This window comes from Aspergillus versicolor, assembly GCF_001890125.1.
Source record: "Aspergillus versicolor CBS 583.65 unplaced genomic scaffold ASPVEscaffold_3, whole genome shotgun sequence".
Lineage (NCBI taxonomy): Eukaryota > Fungi > Ascomycota > Eurotiomycetes > Eurotiales > Aspergillaceae > Aspergillus > Aspergillus versicolor.
Genome location: NW_024467526.1, coordinates 3641058 through 3656914, shown reverse-complemented (window position 1 = coordinate 3656914; position 15857 = coordinate 3641058). Strand labels below are relative to the sequence as shown.

The 15857-nt window shown below is 46.1% G+C and overlaps 6 protein-coding genes across 6 annotated transcripts; 1 reads left to right on the top strand and 5 right to left on the bottom strand.

Annotated features, from left to right (window-relative positions):
- Positions 1–203: 203 nt before the first annotated feature.
- Positions 204–844, bottom strand: ASPVEDRAFT_601358 (uncharacterized protein). Its single transcript, XM_040815518.1, has one exon. It carries the CDS (start codon positions 745–747, stop codon positions 352–354), a length of 396 nt encoding a protein of 131 aa, XP_040666750.1. The 5' UTR covers positions 748–844; the 3' UTR covers positions 204–351.
- A 97-nt stretch (positions 845–941) lies between these two features.
- On the bottom strand, positions 942–7205 carry ASPVEDRAFT_52025 (DNA repair protein SMC6; the record flags this gene model as incomplete). The annotated part of the gene is made up of 14 exons (XM_040814562.1): positions 942–1619; positions 1810–2406; positions 2464–2536; positions 3533–3639; positions 3703–3751; positions 3807–3949; positions 4082–4319; positions 4371–5027; positions 5092–5357; positions 5420–5480; positions 5575–6134; positions 6186–6381; positions 6436–6981; positions 7033–7205. The coding sequence occupies 14 exons, from the start codon at positions 7203–7205 to the stop codon at positions 942–944; spliced, it is 4344 nt and encodes a 1447-aa protein (XP_040666749.1).
- Positions 7206–8078: 873 nt separating this feature from the next.
- Positions 8079–9739, bottom strand: ASPVEDRAFT_82536 (M20 family dipeptidase; the record flags this gene model as incomplete). Its single annotated transcript, XM_040817213.1, has 5 exons — positions 8079–8262; positions 8317–9434; positions 9493–9560; positions 9615–9646; positions 9708–9739. 5 exons carry the CDS (start codon positions 9737–9739, stop codon positions 8079–8081), a joined length of 1434 nt encoding a protein of 477 aa, XP_040666748.1.
- A 420-nt stretch (positions 9740–10159) lies between these two features.
- On the bottom strand, positions 10160–11190 carry ASPVEDRAFT_40503 (mitochondrial 54S ribosomal protein mL58). Its single transcript, XM_040812168.1, has 2 exons — positions 11104–11190; positions 10160–11016 (listed from the first exon to the last, which is right to left on the bottom strand). Exon 2 carries the CDS (start codon positions 10932–10934, stop codon positions 10332–10334), a length of 603 nt encoding a protein of 200 aa, XP_040666747.1. The 5' UTR covers positions 10935–11016; positions 11104–11190; the 3' UTR covers positions 10160–10331.
- Positions 11191–12418: 1228 nt separating this feature from the next.
- Positions 12419–13066, top strand: ASPVEDRAFT_82535 (uncharacterized protein; the record flags this gene model as incomplete). The annotated part of the gene is made up of 1 exon (XM_040817212.1): positions 12419–13066. One exon carries the CDS (start codon positions 12419–12421, stop codon positions 13064–13066), a length of 648 nt encoding a protein of 215 aa, XP_040666746.1.
- A 579-nt stretch (positions 13067–13645) lies between these two features.
- On the bottom strand, positions 13646–15426 carry ASPVEDRAFT_82534 (cystathionine gamma-synthase; the record flags this gene model as incomplete). The annotated part of the gene is made up of 3 exons (XM_040817211.1): positions 13646–13833; positions 13887–15273; positions 15382–15426. The coding sequence occupies 3 exons, from the start codon at positions 15424–15426 to the stop codon at positions 13646–13648; spliced, it is 1620 nt and encodes a 539-aa protein (XP_040666745.1).
- Positions 15427–15857: the final 431 nt, after the last annotated feature.

Below are 15857 nucleotides of genomic sequence, written 5' to 3'. Positions count from 1 at the left end.
TCGTGCCCAGTCCCTTTTCTTGTATCACAACAAGGATAGACCGTGGTTACTCTTGCCTTCATCCTATCAGTTGCCTTGACCATTGAAGTACCGTAGACCACGGGAAGGCCCTCACCCACCGCTTCTCGCCCTTGAGATGAACACGCCCCGAGAATGTTTGCGAGTTCAGTTAGAATGGACAAGCGTGCATAAATAAACCATGATAGTCCAGTAATTCCAAACCAGGGCGCATCAACTTAGAAAGCAATACTGAAGCTCGCCTTCAATATGAAAACCGAGAAAAGGCCGATAAAACAGACCAGCAAATGAGATGCAAGACAAAAGCGAAAGAAGAAAGTAAACGGATCAACACTAGATATAACTGCGCCATACGCGATAACGCCCCCAGTCAAGTACATAATGAAGATGACGGCCCCGAGAATAGTGCAGATCAAACCTGAAAACTCCTGAGTATGTGTCACAACGGGACCAGTAAACGGATTTGAAATATGGCTCATCACGGGTCAGTAGGGACACCAGGAAAACGTCAACAGGCGCCCAACCAACACTGTACCAAAGACAGGACCGAAAACTCCAAATCATGCTTTGGGGAAGGCCCGAAAATAACAAAGAAGTATTTACAATTGTGAACGACGAAAGAACATATAAAATTGCCCGAGACATTTTCGTACCGCGTGTCCCAGACTTTAAGCCATTCGCGTCGCAAAGAACGGTGAGTATGTGAGAAGGATAATGCGAGGTATGCATGCAGCAGCAGTAATTTTAGGTAAAAACAGGACATGCAAACTCAGTGCCATATAGTTGTCGATACATGGCGAAAAAAAGAGTCCACCGACAAGGTGAGAGATGGGTAGAGTTAGACGATGGGTAGTAGTAACCTTAAATTTAAGCTCGGCATATTGACGACAAAATATAAATATTTGAGAAGGCCAAAGACAAGCCTAGGAAACCTGCGCTGGGGCCTGTGATTTTCCGGTAGGATGCCCCTGAGAAGGGTTGAACCTAGACACGTCGTTTTGCAAGTTGCGACGTTGACCTTGTCCACGGCCCCCGCGGTACGAGCCTCTCCCCCTGGGTTGATAATGTCCACCGTTGGGGTGGTGATGATGGCGACGGTCACCGGTGTTTGTATTTGTTGTTGCGATGGCTCCTTGGGTTTGTGGGTGGGGATTCGAGATTGGCCGGGGAATTGTGTCCGGAGACTCATATACATAGAGCTTCTTATCGATGTTCTGTGGGATTGGCTGTATTTCAGTCCCTAACTCTTGCTCAATTTTATATAGGTTGAAGCGATCATCCCAGTTGATAAGGTTGATTGCCAAACCCAAATGTCCAAAACGACCGGAGCGGCCAATGCGGTGGAGATAGGTTTCGGCGTTTTTAGGGAAATCAAAATTGATGACCACATTGACAGCTTGAATGTCAATTCCACGTGTCAATAAATCTGAGCATACTAAATTGCGGCAGACACCATTTCTGAAATCGTGGAAAACTCGATTCCGATGTTGCTGGAGCATGCGAGCATGTGAATAGAAGCATGAATAGCCCAGTTCAGTTATTTTCTTTGCGAGTAGCTCCACTCTGTTAGTCGAATTGCAGAAAATGATGGACTGGTTGATCTGTAGTTTAGAAAAAAGCGTATTAAGACAGTGAACCTTCTGCTTCTCTTCCACAAATGCATAGTATTGAGTAATACCACGTAGTGTGAGCTCGTCCATCAAGTTGATCTCGTAAGGGTTGCGCATGTGCCTATCCTGTTTTTAATGTTAGAGAAGGAAATTGCTATACAAGATGAGTCTCTTAACTCACTTTGAAAGACTTGACAATCATTGGAAATGTGGCACTGAAGAGCATAACTTGCCGGTCTTTGGGATGAAATGAGAGGAGCTGCTCAATCACAGGTGTAAATTCAGGAGAAAGCAGTTTGTCTGCTTCGTCCATAACGAAGGTAGGGCATTCAGACAAGTCCGCGACGCCCTTGCTTGCAAGATCTAGCACCCTTCCTGGTGTTCCCACGAGAATGTGGACGGCATCGTTTAATCTGATGATATCATCCATCAAACCAGTGCCTCCAGTAGTCACCATGACGTTGATTCCGAGATGTTTCCCGAGGGTTTTGCAGACGTGCGATGTTTGAAGTGCAAGTTCTCGTGTTGGGACAAGAATAAGGGCCTGTGTTTTCGTGCTTTTAGGATTGATGCGTTCAAGGGTAGGGATGACAAAAGCGGCAGTCTTTCCTGTCCCATTTTTTGCCCTGGCCAGAATATCTCTCCCAGTAAGGGCTACTGGAATAGTTTCTTCTTGAATAGGCGAAGGCTTTTCGAATCCAGCCTCGAAAATGCCCATCATAAGTTCGCGTTTGATGTAAAAGTCTTCGAACTCTAGGCCCTTGGTAGCGGTCACATCCTGAAATAGTAAGTTAGAACTACTAAATTGTTAACGGCTGCTTTAGATACGACGAACCTCAGTTTGTGGTCTGCCATCCTTTGCTGGTAGTTTCAGTTGGTCCTTCCATTTCGGATCTGAACTTGCATCCCTGTTTCGGTAAGGAGCATTAGTAAAGCTAGGTCTCTAACAATTCAGTAAGAGTCGCGTACTCCAGGCTTGTGGTATTCAGCTGCGTTGCGAGAGCGTCGGCCATTTTGGATTATGAGCGATGTTTTGTGGGTTGGTGTTGAGGTGTTGGCTCGATTCCTGCAAAGGGTAGAAGTATGGACGGCGATCCAATCGCACTAAAATTTAAAAATGCCTCGAGGAAGCCCCAAACCAAAGAAATCGAGGAGTTGCAGGAAGGGAGGTAGTGGAGAGAAGGTGTACGCTTAATGCCCGATACCGTGGGTGGATCAAGTTTGTTCTGAATCTCTGATGCAAGCGTCGGCTGTATATCAGAGCTATTTGGGAGAGATGGGATGGGTAGTGTATGTCTTTGTCGATCTCGGAGAGGGGTGTAGCGTGGTGAATGCGCTGCTGGTGGTTGACGGCTTGACGTTGAGTGAAGTAGGTTGTCGGTGGGAGGCGGTAAAAAATAATGGCATACCCGTCGGTGGGAGAATAATTAGCTCCGGCTGGCTTCCCCATAGGTATGTGTTAACAGCCTTTGGCGAGCTGCCACCGCCGCCCTATAAGTCCGTCATACTACTTTAATGCCGAGCAATCCGAGCCCTCAAAGAGCTTAATTCTTTGGCCATCATTGGAGCAATTTGAAATTCCCTACCGTCAGTTTTATTATTCTTTCAAGGCTCAATTAGTGATTATTGCTACACATAAGGGGCTGGTTCATTCAGAGTGCTCTCGTTAGGATGAATGGAAACTACACGGTTTACACATGAGGCATTTCGTGCTGTAGCTCAAACAGCATTTATGACAGTTGCTACAAAGTCAAAAATTAAGTTAGGATGGTGGTCGAGAGACATATATCGGCTAGAAGCCCTCCAGAAGGTGCTGTTACTGCCGAAACGATAACCTTGCCTGCCCTCGTTCCGGCTCTGCCAACCTACAAGATAATTAGCTGTGCTTTGATAGAACTCATCACGATACGTACTCTTTCACTCTAACATCAGGCGAAAGACTAATCTCAGTCCTTGAACCGGGTGTAATGAGTATAAATTGGCGTCCGACCGACCGTCTGGCGGCATGCATCTATGGTGGTTTAGCAAAGGGTCGCCGCATTTATGTTTGCTAAAATGAAGGTAGTACACATACGAGCATATCGATCGCCATCTTTCTGTTAATATGGTCCATGTAAACATCACTGCGACGAAGGCTTAGCGGAGACTCCAAATTACCCTCGGGATTCCACTACTTACAATTCATCTAAACAGCGGATAGGTGATCCCATGGCCTCCCAAAGCGCTAGCAAAAGACAGACCTGCGAGAAGGATTTTTCGCCGCCGGATAAGGTTCTGGCGCCACGCCCTTCGCTGCTGTCCTTGGTGATGTCGGGTTCAACCTACAAAGTAAGTATGATTCGTGGTATGGGTTTGATATATGAGGATACCTGTAAATCTAGAACCTTGTTCTCGTGGTCTGCTAGGAGTTTTCCGCGGAAACTTCTTTCACTAAGAAGATAGGTAAACTGTGCCTTCGCGCGAGAGGAAATATGTGACCTGAAGTTATGCCAACGCTTTATACGGTGCTTGAGGGTGGACTTGAGAACCTGTGTATTTTGGTTATTAGTAACAACCGCTGACGTAGATGAGATTGAAAGGTGTAGTACATCAACAAGGAGGCGGAACTCCTCAATTTGTCTTAATGCCTGCTGGTAATCTTTGTTTGTCTTCTCTGCCTCTTCGCGGATTTCATCTCGAGTGCCCCCCAATCTAGAACCATATTAGTGTACGTATAAACCAGGAAAATATCCATGGACATACTCTCGGTTATATCGCGTAATATCCTGATGAAGCCTTTCTAGCTTTTCGTCTAAGCTGGCAGCAGTTTCACCCCGGTCGATCTCAACTCGCTCTGAAACCAAACTAGCCTTTTCGCAGTAATCGTGCACCCTAGCCTCAGACTCTTCCAATTTCTGTTTGAGACGGGATCTGCCCCGATGAAAGTCCTCGATATTCTCGATAGCGGTGTTTTTTTCACCAATTCTCTTGCGTCGCTTGTCTGCGACCAAATGCTGCTCGCTCTCGGCAACCCGAAGCTCTTCTTTGAACTGAGCAATCTCGACATCCTTGGCCGACATTTGCTGCCTGATTTCTTTCAAATTTTGCATCATCTCAGTCATAGCATCTGCACAGTCCTTGAGGGAGCCTTCATTAAGACGTCGTTCCTCGTCAGTATCCCTAAGATTTGCCTGGAGTGCCTCAAGATCACTATTTTCGCCACTCTCTTTCTGTAGCGCTTCCTCGAGCTCTTCAACACGGTCTTCTTTCCTTTGACATTCAACACGAAGGTCATTTTTCCTTCTTTCGTACCTTTCGCGAGCCTGCCTACAGCGATTTAGGCGAGACTGCGTAGAGCGTAGTTCTTCCTCTCGACTGCTTAGCACCTGTTTGAGATTTGCAACTACATCGCGCTGCACTCTGCCAAGAGATACACTCGTGAGTGACATTCTAGAATATTCAGAATGAAAGGCAAAATGCTTACCTGATTTGGGAGCCATGATCAGATTTCATCCTGGGGTTGCCATTGTAAACTGAAACGGGAGCCTGGCTTGGTTCACCAGACCGACTATATGATAAATGAATACCCCGCCTTCTGTCTGTTTGATTAATACAATAGCAACGCTTGACATTTCTCGGTCTTTCACCATCAAATAGCACGGAAGATGCTTCTTCAAGGTTCTCAATAAGAAGGTTTTGTTCTATCCCATGATTGATGACCATCTGTCTTCGCACAAGCTCATTATCGATCTGGTATCTTTGCGTTAGTTTAAATATCATCTTCATGGTACGCACTTTCTCACCTGAAGAACCCGTAACACAGTATCGAATCGGAGGTCTGGTTCATGCTGCGACGTATCTAAACGCCCACCACTGCCGATGAAAATAGGGACAGAACTAAAACTATAGTTAGAAACAAGGAACGTATACGATGTATGTGGTAAGAGAAAACTGCGTTAGACATTACCAGTTAACTCGTTGCATGATCCCAGATAGGACGGTTTGGTCTCTTTTTGAAGTAACAATAAAACTGTTCAAGGTCGCTCCAAATGAGCTCTCTAAAATTGACGACCATTCTGGTTTGAGAAGTGTCACAAAATTTCCAACTGGTCCTACAGGCCTTTCGCTGAATGCTTGCTCTTGTTGGATTGCTCTCAGAAGCGCTGGCATCCCGTCTGGAAAGCCTGACTCTCTGCTTCCGCCTTCTCTGTTAAGGTTATGCAACAGGGATTCTGCTTCCTTGACATCGCGCTTAGCTTGTGCGACTGGTGGATTTGCCATCCTTTCCTGTTCTTCGGCCACTTTTATTTCGTCGTATATTCGGTTCACATTCTGCTGATGTTCATCGCTCCTTGTACGAGCTTCAATGACATCATGTTTGACTTGCTCAAGTTCTTCCCAATTCCGGGAATAGCCACCACCGTGGAGGTCGGCCAGTCTCTGGGTTTCTTGATCAATTTTTTGTCGCAAAACCCCGACTCTTGTTTCTGTCTCCCTTAGATGCTCTCGAATTCGGCGTTGCTCGGCCTAAATGTGGTGGTCAGGTAGGGATGAGATTGTGGGTTTAATTGATAGTACCTGGAGATCATGTCGTTCGTTCATCTTTTCGTCTAACCTGGACTGCATATCACCCTTTTCACCTTGAGCGTTGGCAACTTTCATAGACACCCCCCTAGAATATTCGGTTGCTATTTCGTGCTCGGTCTCAGCTCCACGAATTGCTGCGTCGTATCTTTCTATCCCAGCTTCAGCCTCAGCTATCTTCCTGTCCGTTCTAGATAGCTCGGTTACTAAAGTGTCTCTAACCTGTACCAATTAGTCCTATAACCCAGGCAGAATTGTTATGTCCCATACCCTCTCCTGTTCTTCGACCTGTGCCCATGCGTTTTGGTTTCGGAGGTTTCTAACCCGGTTTCTGAGCGACTCTTGCTGGTCCGACATCTCTAATTTTTTTTGCGCTGCATCTCGACGATTTTTCAACGAAGAAATATCCTGTTCTTTACTTCGCAGCTTTTCCTCGATTTGGTCACCGGACTCTTCGATTAATCGATAATCCTGATCAAGTTGCTCCAGTTGGACACCTTTCACGAAAAACTTGTACTTTTCAGCGGGACTCGAGGAGCTAAGAAACTGACGAGCCATGTCTTGCGATAGAACATTCATGGGGTTCTCGAATTGTAACGTAAAATGATCGATGATAGCGTCGAGTTCAGCTCTCCTGGTCGAAATAATGCGCCCGTTCTCTGCTTTGATTCTAAAGCTACTTGCACCACTTTTCGAAAAATGTCGTTCCACGATGATTGATTTCCCAAAGTCATCAGGCAAGTAAGAACCGTCGCCTTGATTTTTGATTCGAACAACTATAGTTGCGGATCTAAAAGAGACGTCAGAACCGATCAGTTCAATAGCAAGAATCAAAACTTACTCTTTGCCTTCTTTGACAAAACTCTTGAGGCTCTGGCCACGGTTGGTAGCTGATGCCTTCCCCCCCAAACAGAGAGTTATGGCCGTGAGAACAGCACTTTTTCCACTGCCATTTTTACCCACGATGAAATTAATCAGAGGGCCCAGTTCGACTTGGAAGTGATCATGGCACATGAAGTTATAACATTCAACCCTCTCAAGAATTCCATGTTCTGACGGCACATTGGGTTCATCACTGCCAAATGAGTATTTTTCTTGAATGATTTGTGTCGCAAGTAGCTCCAGCTCCTCTTCATCCTGATCAAGATCAGCGGTGGCTGATCTGGGCACCGGCTCTATTTCCTCCCCACTATCGCTAGCTCCAGAACTGTCTTCGGAGAGGTCGGACTGAGGCGAACCGGATACGCGGGGACGTTTCCTCTAAATTCAAGTGTTAATTCTATAGGTTGTAAAGGGACAATACACGCACCGATTGAGGAGACACAAGAATATGGCCCTGTATTTCATCTTTATCGACCGACTCAATGAGTTCTTGCGAAGCTTGTGAGCGTTTCCGAGTTGGCATTTTGCATAAATGAAGATTTCCTTATCAAATTGTAAAGTTGAAGACGGTCCATATTATGATTGCGAAGCAGGCATTTTTTGAGGAATAATAAAAGACTCTCCGTTCCGAGATAACTATAGGATCAAGGATTCGGATAACATCATGAAGGATCTGAGATAAAAGGCGTTGAAGAAGAATATACTCTTGGTCTTTGTCTTTTCTTCCTGCTAATAATAGCTGAACCACCGAAGTCGCGTTGGCGCGCCGCCGCACCACAATATCATGTGATCAATAACTAAACCTATTACGATGAACTCTTATCGGTCTTCCGATGGGTGAATTTGATACTGCGATCTACATTGGTATTTGAATCCGACAACGGCGAAAAACAGTTGAACCAGGTTTTAATTTGCATTCTTGAATGGGTTCATCGATGTGGGCTACCGTTATACTGCTGTTACATGCTCTTTTTGTAACCACGATAGTTTTGCTGCAGTAACCATCTAGGCTGTTGCGGGCTCTTCTGCAACATAATGTAGATAAGCACCAAGCAACTTGATCCCTTCGATATAATTCCTTTTATCGAGTTTTTCGTTGATGGAATGTGCCGCATCGGTTGAACTCCCCATAGGTAGAAGCAAGACATTCTTACCAGTAGCTTCCTCGAATGTCAAAGTGATTGGAATACTGGGGTTGGATTAGCGGATAAGCCATGGACAGTGGTTTGGCAACAATACATACCTTCCGCCTTCTCGAGTCATATCGGGTTCAACCCCAAATACTTGCTTCACAGCTTTGCTTGCGGCCGCAAAGTTCCAGTGCTTGGGGCTGGCGACCCACCATTTTCCGTCATGCTGAAGCCATACGTCCAACGTATTTTTGCTATCCAACTTAGAGAACTCCGACTTGATATGGTCAAATACAAGTTTGTTTACATCCGAACTCTCCATGTTGGGAACAGTTCGAATGGAGAACTTGCCAGTTACCTTTGCTGGGATGACGGTTTTCGCTCCGGGGGCCGAGTAAGCTCCCTCGATGCCGTGAATGGACAGCGATGGATACCTCCAACGAGCCATAAGTGTTCTTTCCTTAGTTGGATGGATCCCTGTTTCACTTCCCAATGACTCATGGAGATTCTCCATGGTGTAACTTATGCCTGTGTATAGCGACTTCTCTTCTTCCGTGACTGGCTCAACAAGATCATTGATGCCGGGAATCAGAATATTGCCTTGGGGATCCACAAGCTTAGACAGAACATTGACAAGGTCCGTCATAGGCTCATGTGCGGAGCCTCCAAAGACGCCACTATGGAGGTCCTGAGCAGGACCCGAAACGCTGACGGAGTAATAGTTGCATCCCCGCAGTCCGTATGTCAGACACGGCTTCTCGGTCCCGAGCCAGTAGTTGTCTGATATGCATACGGCATCTGCATCTTTGAAAAAGCCCTTACTTTCGGAATAAATAAACTCCTCCAGACCTTCCGAGCCGTATTCCTCCATACCTTCAAAACAGCAGAGGAGATTGACGGGGAAATCAACCCCGGCCTTTTTGTGAGCTTCAATCACATTCAGCCAGCCCAATACTGGACCTTTGTCGTCGGTACTTCCGCGGCCAAACATCCTCCCTTTGTTATCAACGGTAAGTTCAAAAGGTTCTGTAGCCCAGCCGTCTTCCTTCAATGCAGGCTGCACGTCGTAATGACCGTACACTAGAATAGTTCGCTTATCTCGGTCATTACCATATCGAGCTAAGACTACCGGGGGAAGATCCAAATGCTCCTTTCCCGGTTGTTTGCCAAGTGGTCTTTGAAGTACTTCAGCTCCCAGGGCTTTCAGCTCTGAGGCAAGGAAATCTGCCATCTTGATGGGGTAGGCGATAGTTAGTAAGAGGAACGCGAATTTTATATAAAAAAAATACCTTGAAGACATCGTTCCTGTTCTCATCCTGTGCAGAAATGGACGGAATTGCCACAGCCTTGCGCAGACCTTTGCTTTCATCAATACATATGATCGGAGCAAACTTCGAACGCGGAGACTTACGGTTAATAAACGAGCCAGACAAATCGTCTACCCTGCGAGAACCGGGTGTTTAGGTTAAACAGTATCCACCATTTTCGATCGATAGATACGCACTGCTTGAAAAAAGGTTCGAGTTGAGGCGCCATTTTGAGGTCACTGATATGGCCGTAAAATGATTGGCGCGACGATAGATGGCGTACGTTCAAACTTGAAGTACCGTTAGTCTGTGGTACCTGATATCTTCTGGCGAGGGATAATGATGATGGAAGGAATGGTTTGTGTCCGATGAGTGAAGTTGTGACCTCGCGGAGGAGGGGCATTCTGTCGTGGGCTCGTGATTCCTGCATCTCTCTGGGTGGGTTTTACCTAACGGTAACGCCGAAGCTAAGCGCGCTCAACTGGATCGCGGTTGCGACGGAGAACCAAATTCCAATTGGGTGAATGTGATTCGATCTGAGCTGGGAAGAAAAAAAAAGCACTTAAGGTATGAGGTATACGGGTGATACTTTATTATATATATATATCTGTCTATAAGTTACACATAATCATTTAGGTAATTATTGATTATTCAATTTATCGCATTCGTGTCTTTATAATACATTGCTAAACGGTCTTAGTCACTATTGTACATGATGGAGGCCCGATCATTGACAGCTCTTTTGAGAACACCGAGAAAAGACTGGGTAACGAAGATAAAAGAGTATAAATATAGGCAATCCCACCAAAGTCCATGGTTGATCATTCGTCCCGACCCCAGGCCTCTCTTCGCATTTTGCGATCTTCTCTGGCCATCCGGCGTTTTGCACCCCATCTTGATTGTACCGCTTCCAAAACCTGCTTTTGAATTTCCTTCTTCTGCGGACTTGCCTCGCATACTTGTGCAATGAATATCGGTGAGCAATCAAAGCGCTTTGCTAATTTTGCCCGACTCCAAGTCATTGGATCGCTCAATCGAAGTTTGCGAATTTCGGTTATGTCTGACGGGCTTAAGTGATATTTCTTCTCAATAGATGATTTAAACACAGACGGAAGCTCTTCCAAATCCTGGGCGCTGGCATGGTTATCAGTCCGAAGTGTTCTCCGAGCGTCATTCGACGGGAGAAATTTCGTCGGCGTGTGATAGACAGATGGAGAGCTTGACGGAGGGTTGAAAATGATATGATCATGAGATTTATCCGAGGGCAAGCCGAAAGAAGCGTCTGGTTTGACTCGTAGGCGTTGTTTTGTGCGCCTGTAAGAGGATTGGGCCCGCCGCAACTCAAGGGAGGCTAACTCGCATGAAGTTAGGGGAAATGGAAAACCCAAAATGGGTCTTCTAGAGGCTGTAACAAAAGCTGCCATTTTGAATATCTTGCCCGACACTGTCTGTCGTGAATCCGAGCCCGGCACAGTAACAGAGGCTAGGGAGGTTGAATACAGATCACTTTAAATGAGCAGTTAGCTCAACGGTTTAGGAAATATATATCAAAAACATAGCAGCCGGAACAGGACGATTGAGTGAAATACATACTGAAAGCACCGCTGTGGTTTGCTTGAAGATGGCGGGTGTGTCTTTTGACGTTAGGACAGACTCCCGGTTGGAGAGCAGGGAGTCAACTTTTTTCCGTGTATTGTCTCGTGACAGTAATGGGAGGATTACATAATTTATCAGCAATGGCATAAGTTAGTTAACTAGCTAGTTAAGTACGCAACTAACTGGAAGCAGGCAATGCACTCCACACTTATGCAGTGACCCCACCATAGTTAACTTTTCTTGGCAGTTGTCATGTCACATGTGTCCATTTGATTTCTCGACATATTATTTTAACACACATCATCACTGGCAACTCAAGCCTGGCTGTCATGAATCCCATTTAGTCCAGGGCTTCTTCGGCAGCTTTTGATGTCTTTTTACTTTACTCGAAATTATGTTTCATTTTGTCACATTAATATAACCTATGTGCATAGCTAATTTATTCTTTTGGTCCTATTGCCCAACCACGCTTATTGGATTCAACAGGTCTGGTGCTTATTCTCCACGGGTTACGTCTGATGCCTTGCCCTATTATATCCAAGATTTAAACGTCTCTAATCTGGCTTTTGAGTGTCCGGTAGCTTCTATTTTGCTGACACGTCAGCTTCGTGCTTTTCCTCGCCCACGAACTATCCGCAAAATGTCGATATAGGCCGTGGGTTGTTCATGACTTGATATTAATAGGGTCCATTTCCCTCCGCCTGCGAACTTGGCGATCGACCGACGAGGTGGATGCCAGTATAGATTACTGTCTGTGACACAAGCAACGCCTGATTTGTTGATTCCGGGCGAGCTGCAATTATTGCATGGCCTTGAATGGTTGGTCCTTGAGTCCACCACTCCATCTTACCAATTTGTATATCGGAATTGCAGGATCTCAGTAGCGGATGGTGTCATGGAAGCCGAAAATACAAGCGCGCCGACCGGACAGACTCAAAATAACTCAACAGTCATGCAATCGATATCTGGTGATGCTCACATCAAGAGTAGACATGACCTGGCAAAACCGATGCGGGTTTTGGGTCCAAGGCATTTTGATTGCGGGGAAGGGGACGACGATGATCAAGACTCTGCTATGGGCATGATTTACGATCCGAATCCAACAAGGGCTGCCTGCGCTGTTCGTCCGAGACCGTTAACACTTTCGCCAGGCAATAGTTCACGCTCGTCTTCACGAGGAAGGACCTCCCAAAGGTCTCCATTATCGCCAGAACGCTTCGCCCCACGGTCCCCTTTTCAGGGCAACTCACCTGGGTCCTTGATTTTCGAACGCAATGTGCAAGAAGATATTTTGTTACCTCAAACGTCGTCAATGCCTTCACACATTCGGACAGAGAACCATATTCCTCCGGTATTGGAGGCATCTTCCGAAGCAATTACCGACAACGGACTGGACCCAGACTCCGTTGAAATTGTTACCCAAAACATACATTTCCCCACTGCGAATAGCGTTCCCACAGAGCATTTGTTACCATCGCCATCACCTGACACTACCGCGACAGATTCTGGTTATACCGAAGATCTTCACCCAACCAGACAGAGTCTGGAGGCAAACGACATTCGACGTCTAAGTTTCATCTCATTTGCTGATGTTATAAATGCTGAAATTGCGGAAACCGGGGAGTGCCCCCCTGGCAGCCACACTCTTCAAAGGGGCGCAGGTAGTCCAAATCCATCGGCTGCAGTGTTTCGCAACATGTCTCCATCACCTTTGTACTCGCCGGTGTCTTCCCATGGATTTGGAACTTCTCCACCGACGAGCATTTCAGCGTCATTCAAAGGCCTAGAGCTCTCCCCGAACAGGGTTGCGCAGGATACCGAGAGTCCACATCTTGCTATTCAAAGACCATTATCCCCTAGTTTCAGTGGCGACTTGAACATTGAAACTATGGGTCAGGCTTTGAGGCGATCGGGCAGCGGAGATCTAGGCGCCTTCATGGCATCGGGGAACGATGGTTGAGCCTGTGGATCCTACACCATCATCGAAGGTATTCTGCTTGTGTTTCCCTGCAATACTTCACGCCTATTTGTGTAATTCCCTGTGGTTTTTTTGTCACTTCGCACTCTTGTCCTGGTTTACTGTGTCCCTAGTTTTGGCTAATAACTGTAATTTTGAAAACGGTGTGGCCCATACTAGTTGGCTGTGTTACTCTGACGCAACCATTGACCTGGAAAGAATATGTAGAACTGGAGCAGTCAAATTAACTATAGTAGTTCAAGTATTGTTCATAGACCCTATTTTAGGTTTGGCCGGCTATATATTAGACGTTTTAGCAGCCGCATTCAGTGCTTGTTGCACTCTAGCCCGAAGAAACGGTGCATCTTCTAAACCAACGCTTACTCTCACCAAGTCAAATTCTACACCAAATGAACCTGCCTGTGCAATAAATCAGAGATGTTGGAACACAATGATAATGGGGAAAAAGATATTAGGTACATACCCATTCTAGTTCACCGTAATGAGCGAGTAATGTGTATGGGCAACTAGAGCAGGCGATTAGCGACCTGTCCAAATTTAACAATTTTTAACTGAGAAAGCTCACCTCAAAGTAAAGTTAGTCCCAAGGCTAGGGCCCTTGAAAACTTCCAGGTTGTCAAAAAATGCAACTGCCTCTGCGGTTGAGTGGAAAGTGACCGAGAAAAGACCCCCATAGCCGCCGTTCGGAGTGCGGAATGCCTCATACAAAGGTAATGAAGGATTGTATTTAGGATAGTACACATTTTTGACTGAGCTGCAGTTAGATCTGAAAATTCTATGTAACGAGTAAAGGGGAACTTACCAAGTGGGGATTCTTTGAGCATTGCTGTGATCTCCTCACTTGTATGGTTGATCTTTTCGATGCGGGAGATGAAGTCACGGCTGTTTCTTTCGAGGAACACGACATCCTCTACCCATAAATTGTCTTCATACTCCTGGCTGAATGCGTTTTTTAATGACTGATAGTACCGTCCGTGGGGGTTCAGCACTGCACTTCCCCCCATGACATTGCTGTCTCCGCTGAAAATTTTGGTCAGACTACTAACCACAATATCTGCATGAGAGAGCACATTAATATTGAGAAAATTCCCCACTGTTTCGTCAACGACCACGGCAAAATCATACGCGTCGGCGAGAATTCGAATTCGCTTGAGATCAGGAGCCTTGAGAAGGGGGTTACCGGGAAATTCGGTGAAGAGAGCCAGGAATCTCTCCCCGCCGACTAACCGAGACTCCAAATCATCTAGGTCCTCAGAAGAGCCGTTCCCATAAAAGACACAGCCAGGGCCCCATTTCTCGAGGATTTTCAATGTATCAATGTAAGGAAACCCAAAACAGATACTTTTCATAGAACCTTTAGCTTTGAGCAACAACCGATGTGAATTAAAGATTGAACTCATGCCGGTCGGAAAAAGAAAAACATCTGACTCTAAGAGCCCTGTTATTCTCCCTTGTTCTGAGGTTTTCTCCAACGCCTCGCTCAGCTCAACATCTGCGGTTAAGACGCCTGCTATCCGCCTGCGTACAGCAATTTTTGCTTGATTGGCCAGTGAAGTACTTAAATTCCGCCCAAAACGCTCTTCGATGAACTGGACTGATTCGCGTCCTTCCAATGGTTCGTTGGCCGAAGCTAGACCATGTGGTGCAACTTTGCCCATCCCATTTGTTGAACCGCGCCCCTGATATCTCCGCGGGCCCTTGGAGATCATTCGCGATGCGGAATCTGCTGTATCCTTTTTTTTCTCCACAAGAAGACCGTCTTTCAAAGCACCAAGGCAGAACTCTCCTCGTCGGCTTGATACGCCATCGCCAGAATGTTGCCACACCTGTTTCGCGATATTTGCATATTCTTTTGGGTAGATCACACATGAAAGGAGCGATTTAATGGTAGTGAGTTCGCTTTCCAAACGCTGAGTGGGAGCCAAGTCCATGACACGGATCTTATGTGCTTCTTCAGGTGATATCCTCGACGACATGAACGATTGACACATTCGCGCGGTGCTCGGTGAAGGGAATAAAGTCGCTGTCTCTATGTCCGGGTCCGCGAAGCGAGATATGATTTCTCCAACAAGTTCCTGAATGATCGGGTGGACGAAGAATCGGGGGTAACCGCATCTCATCGTATTTACCAGCTCCCCTTCCTCATATGCCACATTTGACTCCCAGGTGGGGAGTGATGCGCTGACAGCCTAGATACTGTCAGCAACGAGAATTTAGGATCAAAAGTTGTGCCAAAGCACTTGATACATGGCTAACTATTTGTGAGATGTACGCGGGGTACGCCGGCTTATACATACATGATCCGTGTTGGGAGGCACTGGACCTCCGGTTTCCTGAAGCATATTACTGAAGGAAAATGTTAATGCCAAAAGCTGAACGAGCACAAGCAGAATTATAACAGAATATGAGAAATGTTGAAGTAACAACTGAAGTTCGCACAAGAAATTAGCAAGCGGTACGGCCAGCGATTTCGGCGATGAGCTGGAGGAAAATCCAACCAATTACTGCATTGCGGACATTTTGCAGAGACGGCGGGGCCGGGTTAGGTACTAAGAATTTGGAAGAGGAGCTTTGATGATTCATACACACTTTTGATTTAGCTGGCGAATTAGTTCGAGAAGTAAAACCACGTAAGCTTATTCTGGAGTAGTTGCAATTCAATTTATGACTTAATTAGAGTGAGAGCAAGTTGCACTTAACAAGCATCATAACACTACGTAGTTTGAACAGATCATGTGATTGATACACGTGACGTTATCGGAGGTCGGAGTTT

What these genes read in the sequence shown, in the direction of transcription:
- ASPVEDRAFT_601358 (XM_040815518.1), bottom strand. Translation starts at nt 747, where the DNA reads ATGCATACCTCGCATTATCCTTCTCACATACTCACCGTTCTTTGCGAC.
- ASPVEDRAFT_40503 (XM_040812168.1), bottom strand. Translation starts at nt 10,934, where the DNA reads ATGGCAGCTTTTGTTACAGCCTCTAGAAGACCCATTTTGGGTTTTCCA.